General features: G+C 47.1%; 1 protein-coding gene across 1 annotated transcript; it reads right to left on the bottom strand.

Moving 5' to 3' along the window:
• Positions 1–341: 341 nt before the first annotated feature.
• Positions 342–14,477, bottom strand: LOC146822885 (uncharacterized). Its single transcript, XM_085606324.1, has 3 exons — positions 14,121–14,477; positions 7,225–7,284; positions 342–727 (listed from the first exon to the last, which is right to left on the bottom strand). The coding sequence occupies exons 1-3, from the start codon at positions 14,398–14,400 to the stop codon at positions 342–344; spliced, it is 726 nt and encodes a 241-aa protein (XP_085462450.1). The 5' UTR covers positions 14,401–14,477.
• Between the last annotated feature and the right edge of the window lie 9,820 nt (positions 14,478–24,297).

The following is a 24,297-nucleotide window of genomic DNA, read 5'->3' as shown; positions in this document are numbered from 1 at the left end:
TCATCCCCCCACCCCCCCTTAAGACATCAATGCACAATAGACATACACATACTTAAACTACACATTTACTAACTATAACACCATACTAAAACAAATATATATTTTTTTTTCAATTTTTTTTTTTTCCATAAACATTAACACACATAACATTACCCCCCACCCCTAAAAGTATTTAAAAAACCCCTATGATAAAAACCTTAAAACTACATCTACATCTAAAAACCTATCTCAACTAACTATGCCTACATATACTACAAAATCTACAATCACTAACAAAATGATACTTACAAAATAATAATATTAACTAACACAATAACTGTAAACCATATTTCTATTAGCCCCTAGATTTGGCTAATCAAATATTCCAGTCTCTGGTGGACCGTGTCCAATTTCTCCTCCAACTTCTCTATTTTCCTGTCCATGGAATCAAGTCTGGACATCAGGGTGTCCATTGCCTGCTCCGGTATGGCCTGTGGAGCAGACGATCCAGAGGCTGCTCCACTGGGGACAACAGCGGCTGATGAGGTCGATGGGGCCACGGGAGTGGGAGGATGCTGTGGTGGCTGCATGCCATCCCTTGAGGCGGGGTCGGTGGTCCACGTGTCGGTAGCCCGCTGCTTCTCATACTGGCGGGAGGTCCAGCGGAAGCCCTTTGCCACGGAGAGGATGTGTAGATATCGGGCCTTCCTTATGCGGAAAGCCCGCTCATCCTCTGCATTCATGTTATCTGTATGAAAAGGTGGACATGTGTCAGTTCACCAGAACATGCCGGACATTAAATCATAGGAAATGCATGCTGTCAGGTGTAATGTAAAACACATTTGGGCAAATCATCTTTTCCATTTGTTGCCCACACACACCAATACATAAGTACTGATTTAGCTCGGCACATACTGTGCAGTCAACTGAATGTCATGGTTGCATGGTAATCCTTGGCACACTTGACATAGTAACTAATTAATGATGAGCCATATGAATGTAAGAACCAGTCAACAGGCATCACGACATGTGATCATTTCCCCACAAAAATGACATCTGGCTCGCCTTGTATCAGGCATGGAGTCATGTGTACATGAATCTGCAATGGACGCTAGGTTCTGACAGTGTCACAGTTTGTCATGGAAGAAGAACTCCTTCCCTTGCATATTTACCACTAGCCCGTTCATTTCACACTCCAACAGAGGAATGCACTGAAGTGGCAATTGCATATTGGAACACAGAGATGTGCTTGCTGTCTACACACCAAGGAGACTCATAATTCATAACAATACTAAAATTGGATGGCATGCAGCATGCCATGTAGTACTAGCAGGGTGCAATTAACGTCAGCTTGGCGTTCACAGCATACATGCTACAAGCACTTACATGTAGCCCATGGTTTTTGTGGGTATTGTCCAATCTCCAAAACACAGTAACAAATCTACCATATCTTGCAGCAACTCAGTCATCATGACAAAGGATCAAGGATGCGTCACAGCATCATGACATAAGTCTTATGTTGTCATGAATGTGAATATAACATTATCAGACAGGATGTGCCACACTTGTGTGTTGAAATACGTTCGTAGTGTCACCTACCCTGTGCACTAAAGCACGTCACAGCAATGTCAACATCATCCCTTATCTGTTCCATGGGAAAAAAGGGACAATCAAGTACTACAGTTCCAAGGGTCACATCAGAAGGACACATGACTAGCTGTTGAAGTGTGTGGACTGCAGAAATGCTCACCTGCAGTCCATGCATTAACTGCTAATGCAACCATGCTGGGCCGGGTCATCCTGGCCATCGGCCATCTCATTGATTGTGCCATACACATCCAATCATCTGTGGGACACACATTGTAAGTCCTGTACCAACATTAATTGTGAAAGTGGGTCTGTGATACGTCTAGACATGAGATGAGGCTGTCAGCAAAATAATCAAATAGGAGGCTGATTCCTGTCCCACAAACAAATGGCTGTGGACTACAAATTTCTAAAAGCCACCCTAGGCTTGAAATATTCCGTGTGGAATTCCATGAGGACGAACCACGCATGGGCTCCCATCTGTTGTGTTACACGTAGGAAAAGTCAATGCATGGACACTACACCCGCTTTGGTACACATATATTGACATCATCCTGGAAACTGATTGGATTGAATAAGCCTTTTCACTACATTATGGAAGACATGCATACTTGACACATAGCTTTGCTCTTATTCTGTGCATATGGTACATAGTGTCATCTATACTCCGTTGTAGGAATATTGCATACCTATCCAAGGTGGGTGGGTCCACGAGCACAATAGAACCACATGAGAAATGTGATGACCGACAGATTGAATGCCAACTACATGACTCACAGACATATTGATGTGCAGCTTGCAAGGCATATCCACAGGAATTTTCCATACATTACAAATTGACCTTTTCATTGACCCAGCACAAGGCGAAACGCATTCAAATACACCATATGCTATACACAGTACGCAAACACCCCATCCAACTCGTGGACACAATCCATACATCTTCCACGGATGTTGCCTTCCTGGGGGAGACATGTCTGAAGGCCTCCTCCATGCCCGACGTTGCCATAGCCATTCTGGACGGCTACAAGAACACTGGCAGGGACCGCAACAACGGAGTAGGAGGTGGACTTGGCATTGTCATGGTCAACCACAAAACCCTCTGGGCCTCACACATCAATGACCACACCCTCAGCACCGCCAAACTCATGCACTTGAAGAGCCACACATACCACAACCCCATTCTCAGAGGAACCCTCGTCTACAGAACGCCTGGACCCTGGCCTCAATTCTGTGACACCATTGCCAATTGGTTCTGCACGCATGACTACATCCTCCTGGTACACCTGAACCTCCACCTCAAGAAGAACAAACACAACAACTCCTCCACCCTGGTAGTCAACCTCGGACTCAGTCAGCTCGTCAAAACGCACACCCACTCCGCCAGACGCACGCTTGACCAAGATCCTCGGCTACCTCCCATGTCCCTTTCAGCCACACCACCAAACTGGACTGGCCATTGGTGCATCCACTACACCTTCAAGACAAATCACCACACCCCAACACATTCAACACATCACATGCAGCAGCCAGATCAAAGACAACAATGAACAGCTTGACAACACCCTTGCCCAGAGCCCACACGCCAACCCAAACTACACTGACTGCGCCACATGCAAATGCAGGCAATTGATCAATGACTGCCACAACACTGTCACCCCGATCACAGAACCCTCCAACAGACACATTGACAAGAAGGCTGCCTGGTTCACTGTGGACATACGGCCCTCCATACACACATGCCAGAAAGTACATAAAACATTGCACCCCAAACAGACACCAGACAGTATGTGGGCCACAAGAACGGCATCCTCAGACACCATCAGCTCATCTGAACTGCTACAAGGGCCACCACCAAGGACTGCATAGACAACAGCGCCCCCAATAACAATGAGATATTCAACATCATTAAGGTACCCTCCAACCCTGGCTCGAAGACCAATGACATCCCACAACTGCAAGACCTGTGATACACCCTTGCCACACTCTTCCATTGCAATATTGCAGACATCCACAACAGCTACCACAACCCGTACACCTTGACAGGCACCAACACCTCAGACACCCCGGCCACCATCCACACTGACCCCCCTGCTCACCTGGAGCAATGTGAAGGACAACATCAAAATGAGGTACACCATCCACTCCATCTCACCGTCTGACACATTTGCGCACCACATGTGCAGCAAAGCTAGCCCCACCATTGCAACCCATCTCCTCAAGGCCATCAACATCTCCTTCGAGAGTGCGAGCTTCCCAGCAAATTTTGATGCACGCCGAGATCAACGCCTCACTCCAGGAATCCAAGGTGGATGCAAGAGGCCTCAAGAACTTCCAGACAATTTCCCTGCTCCCATTCCTGCTAAAGGGCATGCACAAGATTGCAAACAAACAACTGACCGGCTACCTCGAGGAGTACACCATCCTGGACCTGTCACACTCCGACATCTGCAGGAATCCCAGTATTGACAATGGCCTCATTGCCGACAGCAATGGCATCTGGCCCCTGATGTACAATGATGAAAGGGCGCCACACATCCGCCATGACCTCTCAGCCGCCTTCAACAATGTCTGTCAACGCACCCTACGCACATGCCTCAAACACGCAGGAATCCAAAGCAAGGCTCTGGAGTGGACCACCTCCTTCCTCTCTGGCAGCAGCCAGAGCCTCCGCCTACCCTCATTCTGCTCCCAAGCCTCAAAGATCATCAGCGGCAGAACACAAAGATCATCCCTCTGCACAACATTGTTCATCATCTCCATGGGCACGCTTGCACACGTTGCACAACTGCACCACCTCCACATCATCTCCTACGCTGACAACACACAGCTGATCCTTTCCCTCACCAAGGACAACCTCAACACCAAAACCAACATCCACAAAGGAATGACTGCCGTTGACGAGTGGATGACGAACAAATGACTGAAGCCAAACTCACCCAAGACGGGGGTCCTCTTCTTTGGATCCACCCCCTCAGCCAGGGACAACTCCTGGTGGACAACTACACTGAGAGCAGCACCGGCAGACACCAACCATGCAAGCAACCTGGGGGTCAACCTCGAATCAACACTCACCATGACCAGGCAGGTCAACGTCGTCTCATCCGCCAGCTACAACACCTTCCGCATGCTCAGCAAGATGTACAAGTGGATCCCCACTGCAACCAGTAGAAGCTTCACCCTTGGCCTCGTCTGCATCAGGCTGCACCATTGACATGCAGACAATGTGGGAGCCACTGCCAAACTCCGTAAACGTCCGCAACACATACAGAACGCTTCTGCACACCTTGTGCACAACTCCTCTTGCCACAGCCACATCACACCCCATCTGGGATCCCTGCATTGGCTCACCGTCAACAAGAGGATCGCCTGCAAGCTTCTCACCCATGCACACAGAGCACTCCCCCACACCGGTCAAACATACCTCAACAGGATAATCACCGTCTACTACCAGAATTGCCAGTGCCCTTTCAGTGACCTTGCCCTTGCCACTGTCCCCCACATCCAAAGACCTCCCAGCAGCAGGAGTTTGTACTGCCAACATGCCGCAAAGACCTGGAACACCCTCATACAGCTGAGCCTGGTCCTCCTTGCCTTCATGAGGGCACTCAAGAACAGGCTGTTCGAACAATAGCAGCACACCTCCCCCCGCGCATTGAGACCCTCACGTGTGAGTAGAGCAATTTACAAAAGTAATGATTGATTGATTGATTAATAAGTCTGACTGCCATTCCTGTGGCTCATCCATATACAAATGTTTTGGGGCTAGGGATGTTGATGGTAATTGCACTGACAATGTTTCCATAGCATGATACATTGGCTAATTAATGCAAGGATGACATTAAACTGTCACTACAATATACTTGAACTTCTCCAAATTGTTCACGGACGTGAAGGATCAAATGTCATTTTTTGGGATGAGCGCACACTTATATGACACATGAATCATTGATTTGCGGTACGCGTGCACTGTTGCTAATGTACCAGCAGGCCATATATGTAGTAAGTATGGAGTGGCCGAGACCGTGAAGGTTGACTAGGAGTGCAACCTGATGATAGGATGTGTGAATTGTATCCTTGGACCTATTTGGTTACGTGTGCGTATTTTCAGAATCATGGCTGGCGTCGCAAATGTTGAAAGGAAGGAGATGATATCAAAGAATCGAGGTGAACATAGCAAAACTTCTTGCCACGTAGTGTGTTCAAGAATATGAACTTTGGACATTTGTCCATGTATGTGTTAGCATAAGATGGTGCACCCAGGAAACCCATGGAAGTTGTGTTTAACTGTATGTACAGATTCTCATTCCAGTTACAATTGCTATTGTGTACACAGATTTTAAATTGTCGTGGAATTCAACATTTAGATGCATTCAAAAGTGCAATTCAATTTGTAAGACCATTCCATGCTTCAACTCCATTGGCATGTGGTATGTATGTCAAAATTGCCACACATCAATGGTGCCCAAAATTAAACTTCAACTAAATTCATCATTGACTGTCTTCAGGCTTCATAAGACATCCATTATATCATCTACATAAATTGTCACACTCTTGTTATTATTCTTGTGCAACTCATTTTGATCACTCAGAAGTTCTGGTGTGCTACAGCTTGCTTCCATAGCGTCATGTCCATTTCCATAGTGCTTGGAACTATTGGAATGTAGATTGTAATCCTCGTGATAGTCATGGGTTTTTTTCTATTTCATTTGTTACATTCACCAGTGGTGAGGGGAGCACGGTGTATTCACATGCCATACTAGTGTTCATCTACATATCTGATCACAGGTGTGCTACCTTATTAATCGTTATTCTTTTCTCAACACAGTATACCCCTGATGAAGGGACACAGCCTCACAAATTTGCATTGGGTGTCACAGTGATCTCTTTTCTCACATTAAATATGAAATGTGGATCAGCTTGGCTTGTTCATGGTAACAATCGTACAGCACGACCTTGCATGCATACTGAACATTATCTGTTGTCTATCTGGCCTTGCTAATTTTTGTAATAAAAAATATTTTTAACATGTAGGCGCATTCATTTTCTTTGCAGGTCTGAGTCCTAGTCACCTTTCATGCTCTAGGGCAATCAGTGCACTGACGTGAAGAGCCATGTGACAAGCATGGACACTGAGCATGGCCACTTATTGGCTGGTTGTTCTCTGTGTCACCACATTGAATCAATATTGAGAGGCATGTCAAGCCATGTACATCCATAGACCAGCTGACTCTGACCTTGCACCCCCACTGCAACCCTGGAATCACGCCCTGTACAACAATTGGTGAATGCTACATCCCCAACATGTAGTGAGCACTGTGCCCAGCATGCACTCCTCTCCTTCTGGCAGGGTTCAGATGCTGTTTTATCAACTTGGCTTCGGCTACTCCAGTCCCAGTGGCAATGGCCACTCCATTTTGCCTTGTGGATAGTGGCAAGGAGTGTCGGACAGTGTTGTGGCTTCTGATCTGTCCACACATGTCCACACGTAGTACAACGGTCACAACATGTTACATCATGTAGTTTGGAATTTGGATGCAAAAGATAAGTTCTGACTGCAGCAGGAAGTTGTGATTGTACCATAGTTGCACTCATACACAGTTTTGCTTCCATCCTCGCACTTGATACACATCAAATTATATGAACATGGATCCTCACTGGTGGCATTTGGGTCTTCAAAGCTGTCGACCTCCCCCTGTGTATATGGCCGTGGGCCACCTACAAGAAGAGTAACAGAAGTACAAATTGGTATAGAATCACATCATATGTACATGCAAATTTAGACCAAAACATTATTTAGCGTGACACATGCATGGAAATAACAGGACGTGTCACTCCTTTTACATTGAGTGCAGCCATATTTTTCCTAACACACATGGACAGTGGAAACACTGGATTGCTTCCACATCAATGTTCACTGAGTGTGGAACACACATGTGTGCCATCCCTGTGATTTCGCACATGCATCAACAGATTCAACACACATGCCCTTATGCAGACACTGTTGCTGACTGCTGTAAGGATTGCTGTTTCAAAAACGTGTTTATGCACATGCACATGTGTAAGCATTTATTAGCCACAGACACTGACAACGCTTCTTCGACTCTCAACATTCCCACAGCATGTTAAGCTCTATCATGTTCACTGATTGCACACTGATATGATCTTGCAGATGACTGTTGCATAGTGGCTCACACATGACTAGGGTTACATTTGGCTGCCTGCTTCACACTCCGTTCGGGATGCTGATTCACCTGAAGTGCATCCACCCTGACGTATACAGCATTCAAGGTGTACATCCATGATACATTCAAGCGAACATGTAGTTTGATGCATGTACACACTGCAGATGCACAGTATCGGACCATCAGCCAAAGCCATCATTACCCAGCAACAAGCCCAAACTCAATCATTGGACGTGCCTCTACACAATCCATCAGCTCAAACTTGGATCACTTTGTATGGACTGTACCAGTGGCAAATCTACACGCTACGCAAATTACACAGCCAGCAACACCCATGGACAGTAATCCAGACTACAATGCACCCTGGCGTACACCACCAAGTACACGCACACTACGTACACACAAAACTACACCAACTCTGGATCATGACATGCATCGCCATCAAAGTGTCCACCCTTTGAAGACTAGCCATGGAGATCTGTATCATCCGCAAAAAGACTAGCAACAGATGGAGCGTTACTCACAGGAATCATGGTAAACGCTACCTTTCCATCCCAAGTTAGCAGATGACTCACCAATCAATCATCCCATTTCATGATTAGTCTACAACAACTGTCTGGTGTGTGCACATGCCATTGCACTCAATAGGTACATCTACATCACAAAGTGAAGCACAAGCCATTGCACGCTCAACATCAAACGACTAAGTGCACATATCCAGGTCAGAACAAGGACAACACCCCTGTGGGAACCTCGTCCAAATACCTACATGCCCCTGAGGTGTGTACACAAACCACATCACATACATCATTGCCCAACATGCATTCGCATACATGTTTCACAGACTTGTGACATAGCTCAACTCACATCTTGACTACAGACGTGCCAACAGGTTAGCAAAATGCATTGACAAGCTTGTAGACATCACACAGTAGCAACTGGCCACAAGGCACAGCCACAAGGACGGTGGCAACATCAACACATCCACCACACCAAGACCACATACCCCCATGGCCTGACCGTTCTGACGTACACCTCCTGTCAACCATACAGCTGCATCCATATGAAACAATTAGCACCCCACACAGAAATTACAGATTCTTGACAACTAACAACTATAATGAGCCACAAACCAAAATGCCAACAACACCTTGCACTACACAAGCTTGGTTCTCAATGGACCACACAGATGGTTATCGTAATGTCTAGATGATTTTGCTACAGTCTCCAACACAGACACACAGCAGCACAGGAAGTCAACACGGATCGCATACAGACCACATCATTAGTGAGACACATGCAGACACCATTTTGCAACGATGAAGGACGGGGACGCTAAGACACCATAAATCCCCTTGATAAGGATCCAAAGCAAGGACACCATCTCAACAATCCACACACACATCAAGATTTTACAAGGGCAAATGACTCACCCAATCAATCCTCAGCAACTCCAGAAATGCTACACTAAGAATCCACTTCACGAGTTACATTGGCAGAGCTAGCATTGTGCATGCGGACATGTCCCCCTCACAGGATCACTACAACAAGCGCTGCTCATATTTCCACACAGATGTCATGTGCCTCCAGGATCATTGACATTTTCAGACACAGGTCAATGTAAACATGTATCTTCATGCAAAACCTGCTACCCCTCCATCTCATCTTTGACAACATTGAGCACCACAGACAGCGCATCTACCATGATACTCATCCTTTGATGATCACAAATGTACCCCTGTCACCAACCTCTCCTACCAATCTGGCACACACGTCACTCCAGCATTCAGCGTTTACAATGAAGCTGGGTGTGTAATAGTGAGCTTATGCACCTTAAGTGGACTAGCGCATGCTTACGACCCACATGCAATGAGCTGACAACAAACATCCTGCGCAGACCACACCGTGCACCTCTCCTTTTCAAATGTATGTAACAGACTCTGCAACTGCAGCTGGATTGCGACCCTCACATGTGAGTAGGCTAATCCTGATGATGATGCCTGCTTGATTCATCTATTGATGCCGCATGCTTACATACGCAACCAGAGTCATGTATATCGTGACATATGCACAGGGTATGGACTGAAATACAAGATAGTGCAGGAATGATGCAACCCCAGACCTTTGTCTGCACCACACTGTTTGAAATTCCAAGCAATGGAATACAACATTGACATTTTAAATATTCCTTGTTCCAACAGTACTTCACTATATTCTACATCCTGGTGGTGCTGATTCATGCTTAACATTGACAATGAACTGCAAATCCAGCAAGCGTGTTTTACCATGCACTTGTGAATATGCAAAATTTGCACTCAGTTTTTAAAAGGCTTGCTATGTTGCATGTTGTTAGATGTGGATGTTCACACACAACACCCATAGCCACTGATGCATGGCCAGACTTACAGAGTGGCAATTAACTGGGAAACCATCAGGATAGCACTCCACCCTAAGGCTGGCCTACTGTGTCTCGAAAAAGGGACTATTTAATCATTTCATTTGTCATTGCTCAATGCATGCTGCATTTGATTACACACATTGGAGTAGAGAATCATGACATTTGTGACCTTGGGGTGTGTTGGACCTGTCAGCCCTAGGGTGGTCCCCCCTTCTATTTGTGATTGTGCCTAATTTTTGTCCACCATCATTTTTGTGTTGGACTAGGTCTCTGGGCGCCTTTTCATTGCCAATCAGTGTTAAGGTGCAGGTGCTCCCTTCTCCCAAGATGGCTGCCACAGACCCCTGCTACTGCAGAGTGGTCTTTCATAGTAGCACCCTAGCTGCCAGGAGCAGGCTGGGACCCCACAACAATGTTGCGACACCAGCCCGCCTTTTGTCCCATGGGTAGAATGGGGAAGCTCCTGGAATGTGCTGGAACCTTCTAGGAGGGAGGTGGCGTTTTACTTTAGCCGCCTTGGCTAGAGGTCACCTGACCTAGGGCTACTTAAGTGAGGAAGGGTACTTTTTGTGGTGAGTTGGCCAGTGGGGTACAGCAGAGCTGGAGAATCCACGCAGGAGTGTAGGCGGTTGGGCCTAGCCAGGGACTTATGCCTCTGAGAGTGACAGGATTTAGGTGCTGCCTCTTAAGTGAGTGAGGGACCCTGTGAAACCCTCTGATCTTGCACAGCAGTAGTAGGACCAAAAGAACCTCTGCCCAGCCTGACTAGGAAGGACCTAGTCGTTAACTCCATCCCTACCCCCCTGTAACAGAACGCCCTTAAGGGCGCCAGAGCCATCTGCGCCAACAAGACTTCATCTAACACCTGAGAACAGTAACTGAATGCTGAGACTGCGTGTCCTGACTGACCCCCGAAACCCTATGCAAAGCAGATTGAAGAACCACCGGGGATCGACCAGGTACTAGCGCTGTGACCCCTGCGCTCCCTGACCTGGCCTGGGTCCCTCGGCACCGTGGTCCGCTGAGCGCGGAGCTCCCCTCCTTAATTTCAGCCCCCCCCCTGTGGCGTGGAAGCAAGCGCGCTCACCGCAGCGGGCGGAAGGCCGGAATAAGTGCCCTTCAGTGTCACGAGGCCCGTGGAGAAGCCCGGGGACCCGTTGCTGCCGTCGCAGCTGTGCAAGAAGGTGCGCCAGGCCGAGGACCATTTCCCACATCGCCAATGGAGCGGACGCCATCCGACGTCAAGAGCAAGGTAAGCCCGGATGCTGTGATTGACGCCGGTGCGCCCCCTGATGTTTGGGAGCCGCAACACACCCTGAGCCCGGGTTTCCTCTCCGTGGGAGTCCCCCTGGTCACCACGACTGAGAGACCCCGCTAAGGGATCCTTTCCTTGTGCCCCCCGTGACTGTACTGAAGCGTGGTGCCCTACAAACTGCACCGGAGCCCGAGAGACTCGCTCCGCAAGTCCGGTGCGCTCCCTGCTACTAGCTCCGTGTATAGAGATTCACTGTTACTGATTACGAGTAGCACTATGCTCTTCATGTTCCGTTCTGAAGTGCTGAATGTCATTGCTTACGAGTTGCACTCTGTTATTCATGTTCCGTTCTGAAGTATTCCTTGCTAATGATTCCGAATGGCGCTCGGTTTTAAATGCTCCAGTCTGAAGTATTCTTTGCGAATGATGATGATAGGGCTCTGTTTCAAATGCTCCGTTATGACAAATGCATGGCTATTGATTACGAGCAGCGCTCTGTGTTAAATGCTCCGTTCCAAAGTGTTCCCTGTTGGCAACTACGAGCAGCGCTCTGGTCTAGATGCCCCGTTCTGAAGTAGTCATTGCCAGTTAATCACGAGTAGTACTCTGTGGAAATAGGCGCTGTTCTGAGGTATTCACCGCTCAGCGCGTAAAGCGCGGGAATCGCCTCTGAGGTGCTACAGATAACCAAAGTAGCGGTGTGCCCACGAGTTCTGCCCTGGGTCCCTGCACGCCCTAGGAGTGGCGCTACAGTCCCCAAACCCTACCCTGAGAAGTGAGATACACTAGGGTGGCCTAGAGCCTTTAGAAACCTACTGGTGCATGACGTGCTGGTGAATATGGGGCGGGTGAATCCACTGCTAATCTAAGTGAAGCTTGCATTGATATCTGAGGAACTGCATTTACATCTCATGAATTGCATTTATATCGCATGAACTGCATTTACATCTCATGAATTGCATTTATATCACATGAACTGCATTTATCTCGAACTACTTGGATAAACTTGAATTATTTGCATGAACCTTTACAGTGTGGCGTACCTTATTGTGTGCGTTCCCCATTCCATGCGAGGTGCGTGTTGTATGGTTGCTTTACACACAGGCCTTTGGGTGCCCAGCCGCTCGTGTCACGTTACCGCCCTTAGGGACTGGAGACCCCGGTTTCCTACAGGGTGCATGAAGGTGTCCCTTCATGAACAGACACTACTGCCCCACGACGCAGGCAGCCATGTACATGTTAGCAAGTTTGCCTGCACCTGCACATGGTGGCAGTTTGTGTACCAGCACAGGGCTTGGCACCGTGATTACACATCATGGGGCAGATTTATGTTTGACTTGCGCCTCATTTACGCCGCCGTTGCGTCACTTTTGTGACACAGCAGCGGCGCAAATCCTGCGCCATGGTGCGGGGTATTTACAACGTGACGCATCTGGGAGATGCGTCACGTTGTAAAGCCCTGCGCCACATGTAGGCGTTCCAGGGCAGGTGTGGGCGTTCCGGCGCAGGAACGCCTCCTAAAAGTGGCTGAGTGAAATCGACAAGATTTCACTCAGTCACTTTTCCAGCCATGCTGCGTCACATCCCTGCGCCTGCTTGAAGCAGGCGTAAGGATTGACGCAGCATTTTAGGGATAGGGGCACCCAGAGCCTTGCTGGAGCTGCGTCGCGGTTGCAAAGCAACTCCAGCAATGCACCATCCATACGACGGCAGATGCGTCACGCATCTGCCCATCCGAGTGCCACGGTGCGCCGCATCATGAATGCGGCGCATCAATGGTGGCGCACAAGTGGGCAGATGCGTGGCAACTCCTCTGGCGCATCTCTGCTGATTAGCAGAGATGCGCCAGACGTCATGAATCTGCCCCTTTGTATCCAAATCATCCTCCCCCTTGTTCACAGCATGACTATGAAAAATCTATTTATTAACTGGTGTGAATAGAGAAAATTTCTATGTCAACATCATATATATTTGGGCCGATTGATGTTTCCTGGCGCATCCCTGCAAATCAGCAAGGATGCGCCAGGAGAGATGGGTCACACAAGTTTACCCTTGCGCCACCCATGATGCGCCGCATTTGCAATGCGGCGCATCATGGCGCAGGAATAAACAGATGCGTGACGCATTCGATGGCGTAAGGTTGCCGCAGTGCTTAAGTTGTGTTGCAAGCGCAACGCAACTCCAGCACTGTTCCAACCTGCCCATCCCTAACATGGTCTGTCAAGCCTTACGCCTGCTTCAAGCAGGTGCAGGGTTTTGAAGCCTCATTGTCGGAAAAGTGAGTCAGTCACATATTATAGATTTGACTGAGTCACTTTTCCGAGGGTTATTTCCGCCGTTACACCCACCCTGCGCTACATTAAACCTGACGCAGGTTTAATGTCGCGCAGAGCTTTACAGCGTGACACATCTCCATTGATGCGTCACGATGTGAATATGGCGCAAACTGGCGCAGGGTTTACACCACCGCTGCGTCACAAAAGTGACGCTACGGCGGCATCAAAGGGGCACAAGTCCCTCATAAATCTGCCCCATGGTTTCCAACATATGTGTCTGTGGCCACAGAACAGTCTTTTGTATTGCATGCGCCCATATGTACATCCATACAGACCATTGCAACGCCCATTGATTGGTCATACGATTTGTGCAGAGGGAGATATGGCATAGATTAGCACCTCTGAAGAGAATATATGAGTGACAAGAAACATTGACTTACCAACTGGACCACCAACTTCCAGGCCAAGATGATCGAGCAGGTCAGCCTCCCTGCTGATGACGTCCTGCCAGCGGTGCTTTATCTGGTGGGTTGTCCGCTGGATCTGGAATAGACGCCCCAGATGTTGCTGCACAGTGGTCCACCGGCGCTTGCGCCCTGCTGTGTCATACCCCTGACTGACCCTGCCCCCCATGCTGATCATCCGGGGCAGGTAGTGGAATATTAGCCATATCATCCCGCCAAACTGTCGATCGGTCAAATTTCGAGACCTTCCCGACATGATTTAGGATGACGTAAAGGAAACTTAATAAATTCGACAAAGGAAACTTATTTAAGATTGACCTAATATGTACTATAAAATAACCCACCCCTATATAAAGCCTTAAAAAAACTAACTACCCCAATCGACAAACACCCCACAATACTAATGTTACAGACACACACAAGACTCACAAATCACTAAAGACATAAAAACACACCTCAAAAGACACAGGGGACAGACAAAAGACACTTTGAAAGGCAAATCAGGACACCACAGACTCCAAACAACTCCACCAGCAAGCACACACCGAAAGCAAGTAAGGGAAAGTGAAAGTAACTGTGCACTTCCTGGTTTGGGAGGTTCTGGAATCATTGCATCATTTCCTGCTTCGATGCGACACGTTTTGACGTTTTGCGTCACGCTTCCGTTGATGCGTAGATTGTCACTTATTGCATTTAGGCTCAGGTATGCATGTGTGACGCTTATTTGATTGGCGTGTTGCATCATGAATTAATAATTACGAAGCGTGACGTAAGTCACAGTGCGTCGCGCATTATTGGGATGCTACTCGTTTGTGTGCATTTGCGAGACTTTCCTGTAGAAGCGATACTTTACGTGTAAAAGCGTCACTTTTCATGTTGTTATTGCTGCAGAATGTAAAAATTATCCACGCTTTGCTACTTGCGACACTTTACATTGGGATGCAACACTCTTCTATTGTGTGAGTGACTCAATCATGATTTGCCACTGTATAGATGTGTATGTGTGAGGGCAGAACTACCAGGAACTGTAGCATCGTAGCAGCATTTGCATTTTGCACTCCTGAATGCGCAGGTGTGCCACGTATTCACAGAAATATGTTGCATATCCATGCTTCACCCTGCACTGGTGCAACAACTTGAGGCATGCAGTGGGCCAGGACCCTTGGAGCCTGGTGCATGGATGCGTACGTCACCAGATATTATCTGTGTGCATGCATTATCCCCTTGAAATTAGTGTTGTGGACTGCAGCACAGATATGGAGCGGGATAAGGCACGGCGTACATACAAAGTGGTAAAAGTACAATCCCATTACGCCATATTTAGCGCACCGTTACATCACTTTTGTGATGCAGTGGCGGGGCGAAGACAGTGCCATGCTTTTGGCTATTTACAATGTGACACATCTAGTGAGATGTGTCACGTTGTTGAGCCCTGCGCAAGATGTTGGTGATCCTGGCGGGGGGGGGGGGGGGGGGGTGGCCTTCCAGTGCAGGAACGCCTCAGACAAGTGGCTGAGTGACATGTACAATATTACACTCAGTCACTTTGACGTCCATGCAGCATCAAAAGCCTGCGCCTTCTTGAAGCATGTATAAGTATTAATGCAGCATGTTTGCGATAGGGCCAAGATCATACTTGCTGGACCTACGTTTCATTTGCAACGCAACTCCAGCAATGCACCGCATTTGCACAGGGGGATGCGACACGCATCTGCACATCCATGCGCAACGGTGCACCACATTGTACATGCGGCACATCTGTGTTTGCGCACGGGTGGGCAGATGGCTCGATACTTATGGTGCATCCCCGTTGATTGACAGAGATGCACAGGAAGTCCGTAATCTTGCACGGAATGTCTCCTTTTTTGCAAATGATTAGGCCACCTCCAGGGTGGTTTAGTATTCAGTTGCATCTCCATGCTTTCACTCATTTGGTCAATCTGGATATGTATCTTGTTCCATGTGTGTTGTGTGTCAACTACCACCGCAACGTACATGGCACTCATAATCTCCGCTAAGTGCTGTGTGTAAAGTGTTTGGGGCAGAATTACAAGCCCCTTGCGTCACTTTGGCACCGTCCTTGCATCACTTTTGTGACGCAGTGGCTGCGTAAAAGTTGCTGCCCATTAACAACGTGATGCATCTAGGGAGATGCGTCACGTTGTGAAGCCCTGCGCCACATTACACCTGCGTCAGGTTTAATGTGTACAGGGTGGGCGTTCTGTCGCAGGAAGCCCCGTATAAGTGACCCAGTGAAATCTACAAGATTTCAATGAGTCACTTTTACATCCATGCTGCGTCAACACCCTGCGCCTGCTTGAAGCAGGCGTTAGTATTGATGCAGCATGTTAGGCATATGGCGGCCCTGGGCATTGCTGGAGTTGTGTCGTGCTTGCGACACGACTCCAGCAATACGTGATTTTTCCGTCAACAGATGCGTCAGAATTTCTGACGCATCTGTCAATCCTTGCGCCATGGTTCGCCGTGCATCCATGGTGAGGCAAGGATTTGGCAAGTAGGTGCAGGGAAAGTGACGCATCTCTACAGATGCGTCACTTTCTTGTAAATCTGCCCCTATGTATTTGGAAGGAGATGTGAAGTCACACAGGGTGGGTTTCCCGCTCCCTGTACATATGGATGGTCCCCATGCACCACCAGTCCGTCAGACAAAGTGATGTTCTGGTGGCACAGGGGGCTTGTCATTGTACCCCATGTTGTTGTTCGAGGGATGTTTCACATATGGTACATGTGTGTCACCTGTGTCGACATGTTGCCTTATTGCATGTTGACTTGTGTGGCTTCTTCTCACCAACGTTTCCTTCTGTAAAATGATATGTGTGTATATTCGGAGTGAATAAGGATTGATCTGTGAGTGGTACTTCCAACTTGCACAGCAGCTGACTGACATTACATCACACATTGTTGACAGTGCCTGCATGTCATTGCTTGAGCTGTGACTCTGCACAGACATGTATGTATTTTTCTTATCCACGGCGGAAATGCTGCATCACTTTTCACATGTCCATATGTGAGACATCAGCATCCCAAGGAGCTTTTGCACAAGTTTTTCCATGCGTGATATTTGTGGCCACTTTCAGCAGCTATGCTTGTCAGGACCACCACACACACATAGCTTACTCAGGGTGCAAGTGTGCATGATTCACTGCATGCCATCTATTCATGCAAAAGAAGGTTGCACACGACTATGAAACATGTTTTTGATAGGATGTTGCTTTCCTGTGCTATGGCAGTGCCACAGCTTGTCACAACCAAGGTCCTTCCACTGCCATGCAGCAGCAGTTTGATGTACATCTGCACATGTATATATCTATGATTTGAACTTGAACGTTAATGGACACAAAGTTGAGGATGCAACTTGAAATTGTGTAATGTTCTTTATTGTACATTTTACTGACTTCAATTTTCTACATCATGAGAAAAATTGAGTCACTATGTGTGATCGACGTCGTATCCCTGCTGCTGTGTGGTGGATGTCTTGCACTTGGGGTTGCACATGTTCATCATCATCCACCTGTCCAGGCTGCTGGTCCTCCTCCTCCCAGGGCACATTAGTTTTGACACAAATGTTGTGGAGTATCGCACATGTAAGTATTATTTTGCAAACAGTTTCTGGTGAATAAAGTAGCCTTCCACCTGATACGTCAAGGCAACGGAACCTTGACTTCAGGATTCCGAAGCTGCGTTCAATAATGTTCCTTGTCCGGCAATGGGCATGGTTGTATGCCTTCTGTTGGTCAGAGCTTGGATTTCCAAATGGTGTCATAACCCAACTCTGGACTCCATATCCTTGATCAGCTGTAATTGGGAGGTAATAGATACGTGTTACTTTAGGCTGACATCAGTATACATGGCATGTGTCCTATGTCTACCTGCGCAAACTTTGAAACTACTCAAGTCCATGTTTATGGTGTTCCTGTGTGTGGTGGGTAGACGGTGTGTGGCCTTGACTGCTCTGATGTGTGCACGCTACGCGGGGGGATGGGCAGTTGCTTTTTGCAACTCATATCATGTAGCAGACAATTTTACAGGGCTCATGCAGAACATGGGTGATTGTTTGCCGGACACTGTGTAACAGGGGCAGAGGGCCCTGCCCTTCAAGGACTCTGGCAAATTGTGCTGTACCTTCATATTCCAACAGGCATCCTCCCAGGGGTACTCAAAACAGCATGCCGTGGTTGGATGGGGGGCTTGACAGGGCCAAACCTTGATGTCCCATATGCACGTGACATCGCAGTATCCATGTGTGAGGTATTAGTTCACTGTGGGACCAGGGGCGACTGTCTGTTTGGCAGACAAAGGGTATGACTGATATTGTGGATTGGTCTAAGGATGGCGTGCTCCTTCCCTTTGCTGACCTACCTGAGCAATGTGGCCCCTGAACAGGTCAGTTTATCAGATGGTGCACCAATACATGCTTACGGTGTGTAATTGCTATGTGCACGTGTATACACATTATTGCACATTCTAATAGTATTACTTAGCTATTTACATGCATTTCGTACTGCACCTTTCAATGGGTAATTTGAGTTAGATGCCATGGGGCACATTCATGAGGTTTTGCCATAGGGAAGCGCAGCAGGCCTTCCTGCTCGCTTCCCTACGGCAATTTAAAATGGCAGGGATGCGCCGTATCTATAACATGAGGCGAATTCCTGTCCTTTTTCCCTGCGCAGGCGCACAATGGGCTGCCTGCGCCAACGCAGGCACCTCTGCACCATGGTGCTAGGGTGGCTGCGTTGCGGGGATGAATATTGTTGTACAGGAAGGGTAACCTTTCTGTACAACAATAATCACATGAGGTTTTTTCACTTTCTATCTGTGCTGCAGAAGGCAGCACACATAGAAAAAGCACAAACGAGGAGAAATAAAGATATTTCTCCCCGTGTTGTTTTTTTTTAAACAAATTATTATTCTGTTTTTGCATATACAGGACCATTGAAGTACAGTATGCATGAAACACAATACTTTTACATATGAACTAACGATATAGCATATATATCCGAGGCAACCTTACACGTCGTGCCACATAGTTGGCAATGCCGACCAAATAAAACATACGAGAGCTTGATAGTACCTCAGTCAAGCACATTACTTTGTATCCAACCATGCCCCTGCGCTACGTTCCCAATATTCAAGATTCGATATCTATGGGGGCTCTGCCTCCCAAACAACCCTCCAACTCCCTACCCACCCCAACCCTCCCAATTAACCCAACACTTGCCACGATTTTCAGTCTGAGGGTCACAGATCCTTGACCTCGGGAGGGGAATGGGAGTGGGCGGACCCAGACTTCAAGTGCGGAGTCGGGGAAGGATAGAGGCCGAATACATCGGCCAGAGTGGGGACTGTGATGGTTCCGGACAGGCATAACAGAGGGGGGGAAGGCTTGTATCATCACCCACCAGGATATGGCCTCAGTCAGACAGGAGATTACAACCCTCAGCCCCACTGGACTGGCTCCAGCTACTACCAGACTCAACCGTTGGCATACACCCTGTTTCACGCTGGGGTCCTCCGTGGACTGTGCCCCGCAGCCTCCTCACATTCCTCCACCTCACCCTTAAATAGCTCAGTCAGATGTGCCCATTCTAGAGATATGGGACACTTTCGCAGCCCTCGACTCTCTTCACGGTGCAACGCTTCTCACTCCACCACTGACCCCCTCAATACCTCCTCCCCCCAGACCTCCACCCGCGGCAGGGCTCAAGACTTCCACCGCTGGGTTATCAGGCGCTTTGCCAGCATTAATGGCAGATTGGCAAAGCGACGCAACTGTTTTGCCTTCAGGGGGAGCGGCAGCAGTCACAATGGGCAAGCTTCTGCTGTGTCCCAGGAGGGGCGTTCAGTAATTATATTTAATACGTGCATTATCCTATCCCAGTATCAAGATATTTCTCCCCGTTGCGCCTCCCTTCTGCCTCCCCTGGGGAGGCGTAAGCTTTTGGCGCTGCCTCAGATTTCCGATTTCTCGAATATCAGAGGCAGTGTCAAAAGGGCATGGATGTTGCTGGTAACGTCCCCAGCAACACCCATTGGACGCCCCTTTTACGCGGAACACTGCGTTGAAGGGACTGATATTTATGATGCAACATTAAGCCGAAAAAAGTGGCTCAGTGCTGCCTGATTAATATCACGCTGGCTTCTGCGCCACGGAACGTCACAAAAAGTTGCGTTCCGATGGTGCTAGGGGCCTCATTAATGAGGCCCCATGTGTGCATATGTTGTCAGTGTGACTTGGTGATCAACAAAGTTTGATGTGTGATATTTCCATGCATTCCTATCAGGTGTCCCTTGGCCCTTTACGTTATGCTGCTATTTGGGTCTGCAGGTTTGTCCAATATGTTGTGTGGTTATAGTGTATATGTGGCAATGCATTTCCACATTGATGCATTGCATCATTTGGACCTAAGGGCATGTCATGTGGATGTAATGTGGCATTGTAGAAGCAGCTGTTGCATAATATATTTTGATATACATTTATTGGTGCTTACCTACAAGAAGTCCGTTGCCATATTGCCCATTTTCGAAACGTTGATTGATTATGCTGTTTCTGAAAATGTAGGAGTCATGCACACTGCCAGGGTATTTCGCCAGGACATTGAGAAATTGTCCCCGATGGTCCACAATGGCCTGGACATTGATTGAGTGTGTGTGTTTTCGGTTGCGGTAAAGGTGTTCCGTAGCTGCAGGTGGTACGAGCTGTACATGCGTGCAGTCCATTGCTCCAAGCACATGAGGGAATCCAGCAACAGCATAGAATCCTTCTTTGATGTCCATCTGCAGCTGCTGTGTGTTGGGAAAATGTATATACTGTGGGGAGAGCTGGAGAATGGAATCCAGGACCGTAGGGAGGAAGCCGGAGTAAGATGACTGCGACACTCCAGCCACTTGTGCAGCTGTTGTTTGGAACGATCCAGAGGCCAACATATGCAATACCGCCAGTAGCTTTATCAGGGGTGGGATGTTGTTACCCCTTTCAGTTGGTGCCTGTAGCTGTGGTGAGATCTGCCGCAACAGATTTAGTATGGACGCTTTCCTGATCCGATACAGTTTGATGACTTGTTCGTCCTGGAGTCCAATGAGGGTGGTCCTTGGACGGAAGATGCGCTCCTTTCTCCTGCGCTGCCTTTGTGGTAATGGTGGAGGCTGCGGTAGTGGGATTGGTGGTGGTGGTCTTTGTGCAACTCCCAGCTGGAGGATTAGCAGGTCCATTTTGCTTGCTATGCTTCCAAATTGCTATGTGGCACTTTAAATCAAGTTCTGGTGAACTTGCGTCGTTATTTGCGCGTGGGTTTATGGGGCGCAGGTTTTCTGACGCATTCACGCATTTGCGTGACGCATTACGTAGATGCGTCGACGCAGGGAAATGACATAAATATGCCTGCGTCAGTAATGCGTTGCTTTTTGCTTGGGAACGCCTACCTTGCATATATTAAAAGTGACGCGACGCAGCCGTTTCTGACGCAAATTAATTCCGTCGCATCTTGGATTACGTGACGCATATCCGTAGATGCGTCACAATATAAATTTTGCGTAAAAAAAAACCGCCGCAGCGTCACATAAGTGACGCAACGGCGGTGTCAAAGTGGCGCAAGCCCAACATAAATCTGCCCCCCAGTATGTAGTAACGATCCATAATCCAATTGGTATCCAAAAGTTCACTTTATTCTCAACTCTGTGACAGCAGGGAAACAGAGAAGCGGCACCACCTTAGCCTCAGCCCCAACTCCCAGCAGTCCTCCTACAGAATCTTTACCATCCCCAAATTCTGTATTACCTCACAACTTCACCTTCCAAATGCCATTGCAGCAACACCACACATCCTTTCCCTTTACATACAATTACATATTTTACATCATGTATTTGTACATATGGCAACCAGTTGTACAATAAAATACCCATACCATTATATAACACAATAGCACAACTCTAATGCACCATGTGGAGCATGGAATTTTGAGCCTATAAAAAAATGAACCTAAAATAACAATTCAATTATATAAAACGACACTAATAATAATCTTTGGCAAAATAGAGCACCAATAAGTATATTTCCATACATCAAATGCAGTTTCAAATGAACAACTAGTCACTTTAATACAAAGTCTTTGAATTTGGCTGGTGTGTAAATAATCCTTCCCAATCTCCAGTTCTTTCACACACTGTACTCCTCTCACGGCAACTCCTCCATACTCTCATTTGCTCCTTCTGTTTCCTCCTGGGCCACCCTCACTATAATTTCCGACAACCAATCATGCACTACCAAATCTTGCACTTCATCACACTTCTCCTTTACCTTCCTTCCTCTACACCTTGTTATTTTGTAACTCAACTTCAGAGGTTCTGAATGCACACTCTGACCTTTAGGCACCTGTTCTGCCTTACTGACCTTCACCCACTCACCTACCTCCAACTTATCTTCCTTAGCTCCTTTCTTTGCATCAAAATAATTCTTATAACACTCTGAGCCTTCAAGATGTTGATCTTCACCGTCTCTGGTGACCATTCTACCTTCCGAGCTCTATCCATCCACCCAAGATTATCCTTAGCATATAGCCGTGTTCCATGCATCACACAAAAGGATGGAACACCGTGAGTGAAGGTGTTAACCTAAATGCCCATAGCATTTTCTTGACCTCCACTTGCCATTTTTTCCATTGCTAGTAGCAATTCGAATTGTACTCTTAATCAAACGATTAATGCGCTAGATGGCACCATTTCTCCCTCAGGATGACAAACTGAAGTCACTATATGTTTTGCACCATTCCTTTGAAGAAACTTTTCAACTACAATGGACTTAAACTGTGTACACTTGTCACTCAAAAGTTTCTTTGCTAATTCCTCTCACATAAATACTGCAACTAAAAATGTCACCACTGTTTCTGCATCTGCCTTCTGTACCACCTCTAGTTCCCCCCATTCACTGAAGAAATCAATCAAAACAATGATGTACTTATTGTCCCCAAATTCATTATGGATAGGATCTAAAAAGTCAATTGTCATCTGGGGACACTCCATGGAACAAAATGTCGGTCTCAATGTCTTTAGACTCTTCTCTGAATTTGCACACTACAAACACTCTCTTACCATTCTCTCTATGTTTATATCCATTCCTGGCCACCAGTACACAGACTTCACTCTCTTCTTAGCTCTAACTACAGCAAAATGTCCTTCATGACACAATTCCAAAACTCTTTTTTTAAACTCCGTGGAGGAATCATTTTACCACCTAACAAAATCAGATTCCCCTGCCAGCTCATTCCTGACTTCCCAAAATGTCTTTATTCCATCAGCACACCTCTTTTTATCTTCCCATGTATTCTGAATATACTGTTTTACCTTGCTAAAAATTCCATCCTCACTATATGCTTCCCTCCAATCCTCCTTCCCAACATAATTCAAGCCATCATCACTCGCATATGCCACTTGGAAGTCATCCTTTTCACTCCAAGAAAGCTCCCTCATGGGTAACAATATTTGACTCAAACAGTCCGCCACCTTATTTTGCACACCAGGCACATACTTTATTTGATCATTGAAATCTTGCAATCTCATTGAAAATCCTTCGTTGGTCAACAATTTCACTAACGGCTTATGATCCGTTCTTACTTCAAATTCTGTGCCCCAAACAAATGATCCAAAAGACTCCATAGCCTATGCACAAGCTAGTGTTTACCTATCAATCACCAAATATGCTTCTTCCACAGGGGTTAGACGTCATGAAGCAAAACCAATTATCCATTCTTTACCATGCTGATTCAATTGATTAATTACCGCACCCAACCCTTTCTTGCTCACATCCACCGTTCTTGTACTACGCAAAGCTGGGTCAAACCCATGAATGGTGTCGCTGTACATAACTCATTTTTTATACTTTTAAATTGCTTTTCACACTCCTCATTCCACTCAAACTTATTTTTAGTTTTTCATAGTTGCCTCAAAGTATACGTTTTCTATGCAAACTTGGAGTAGTACTCCGCAAGTCCCAAAAGCGAGCGCAGTTGATCTTTATTAGTTATCTTTATCGCTATCACCAACTCATTTTTAGGTGAAATACCATTCTGTCCAATGACATGCCCCAAATAAGTGACTTGTTTTTTTAGCAAACTTACATTTTGCATATTCTGCTGTC

Source organism: Triturus cristatus, chromosome 5_2, assembly GCF_964204655.1.
Source record: "Triturus cristatus chromosome 5_2, aTriCri1.1, whole genome shotgun sequence".
Taxonomy (NCBI): Eukaryota; Metazoa; Chordata; class Amphibia; order Caudata; family Salamandridae; genus Triturus; species Triturus cristatus.
The sequence above is the reverse complement of the archived record's forward strand: the minus strand, read 5'-3'. Positions and strand labels throughout refer to the sequence as shown.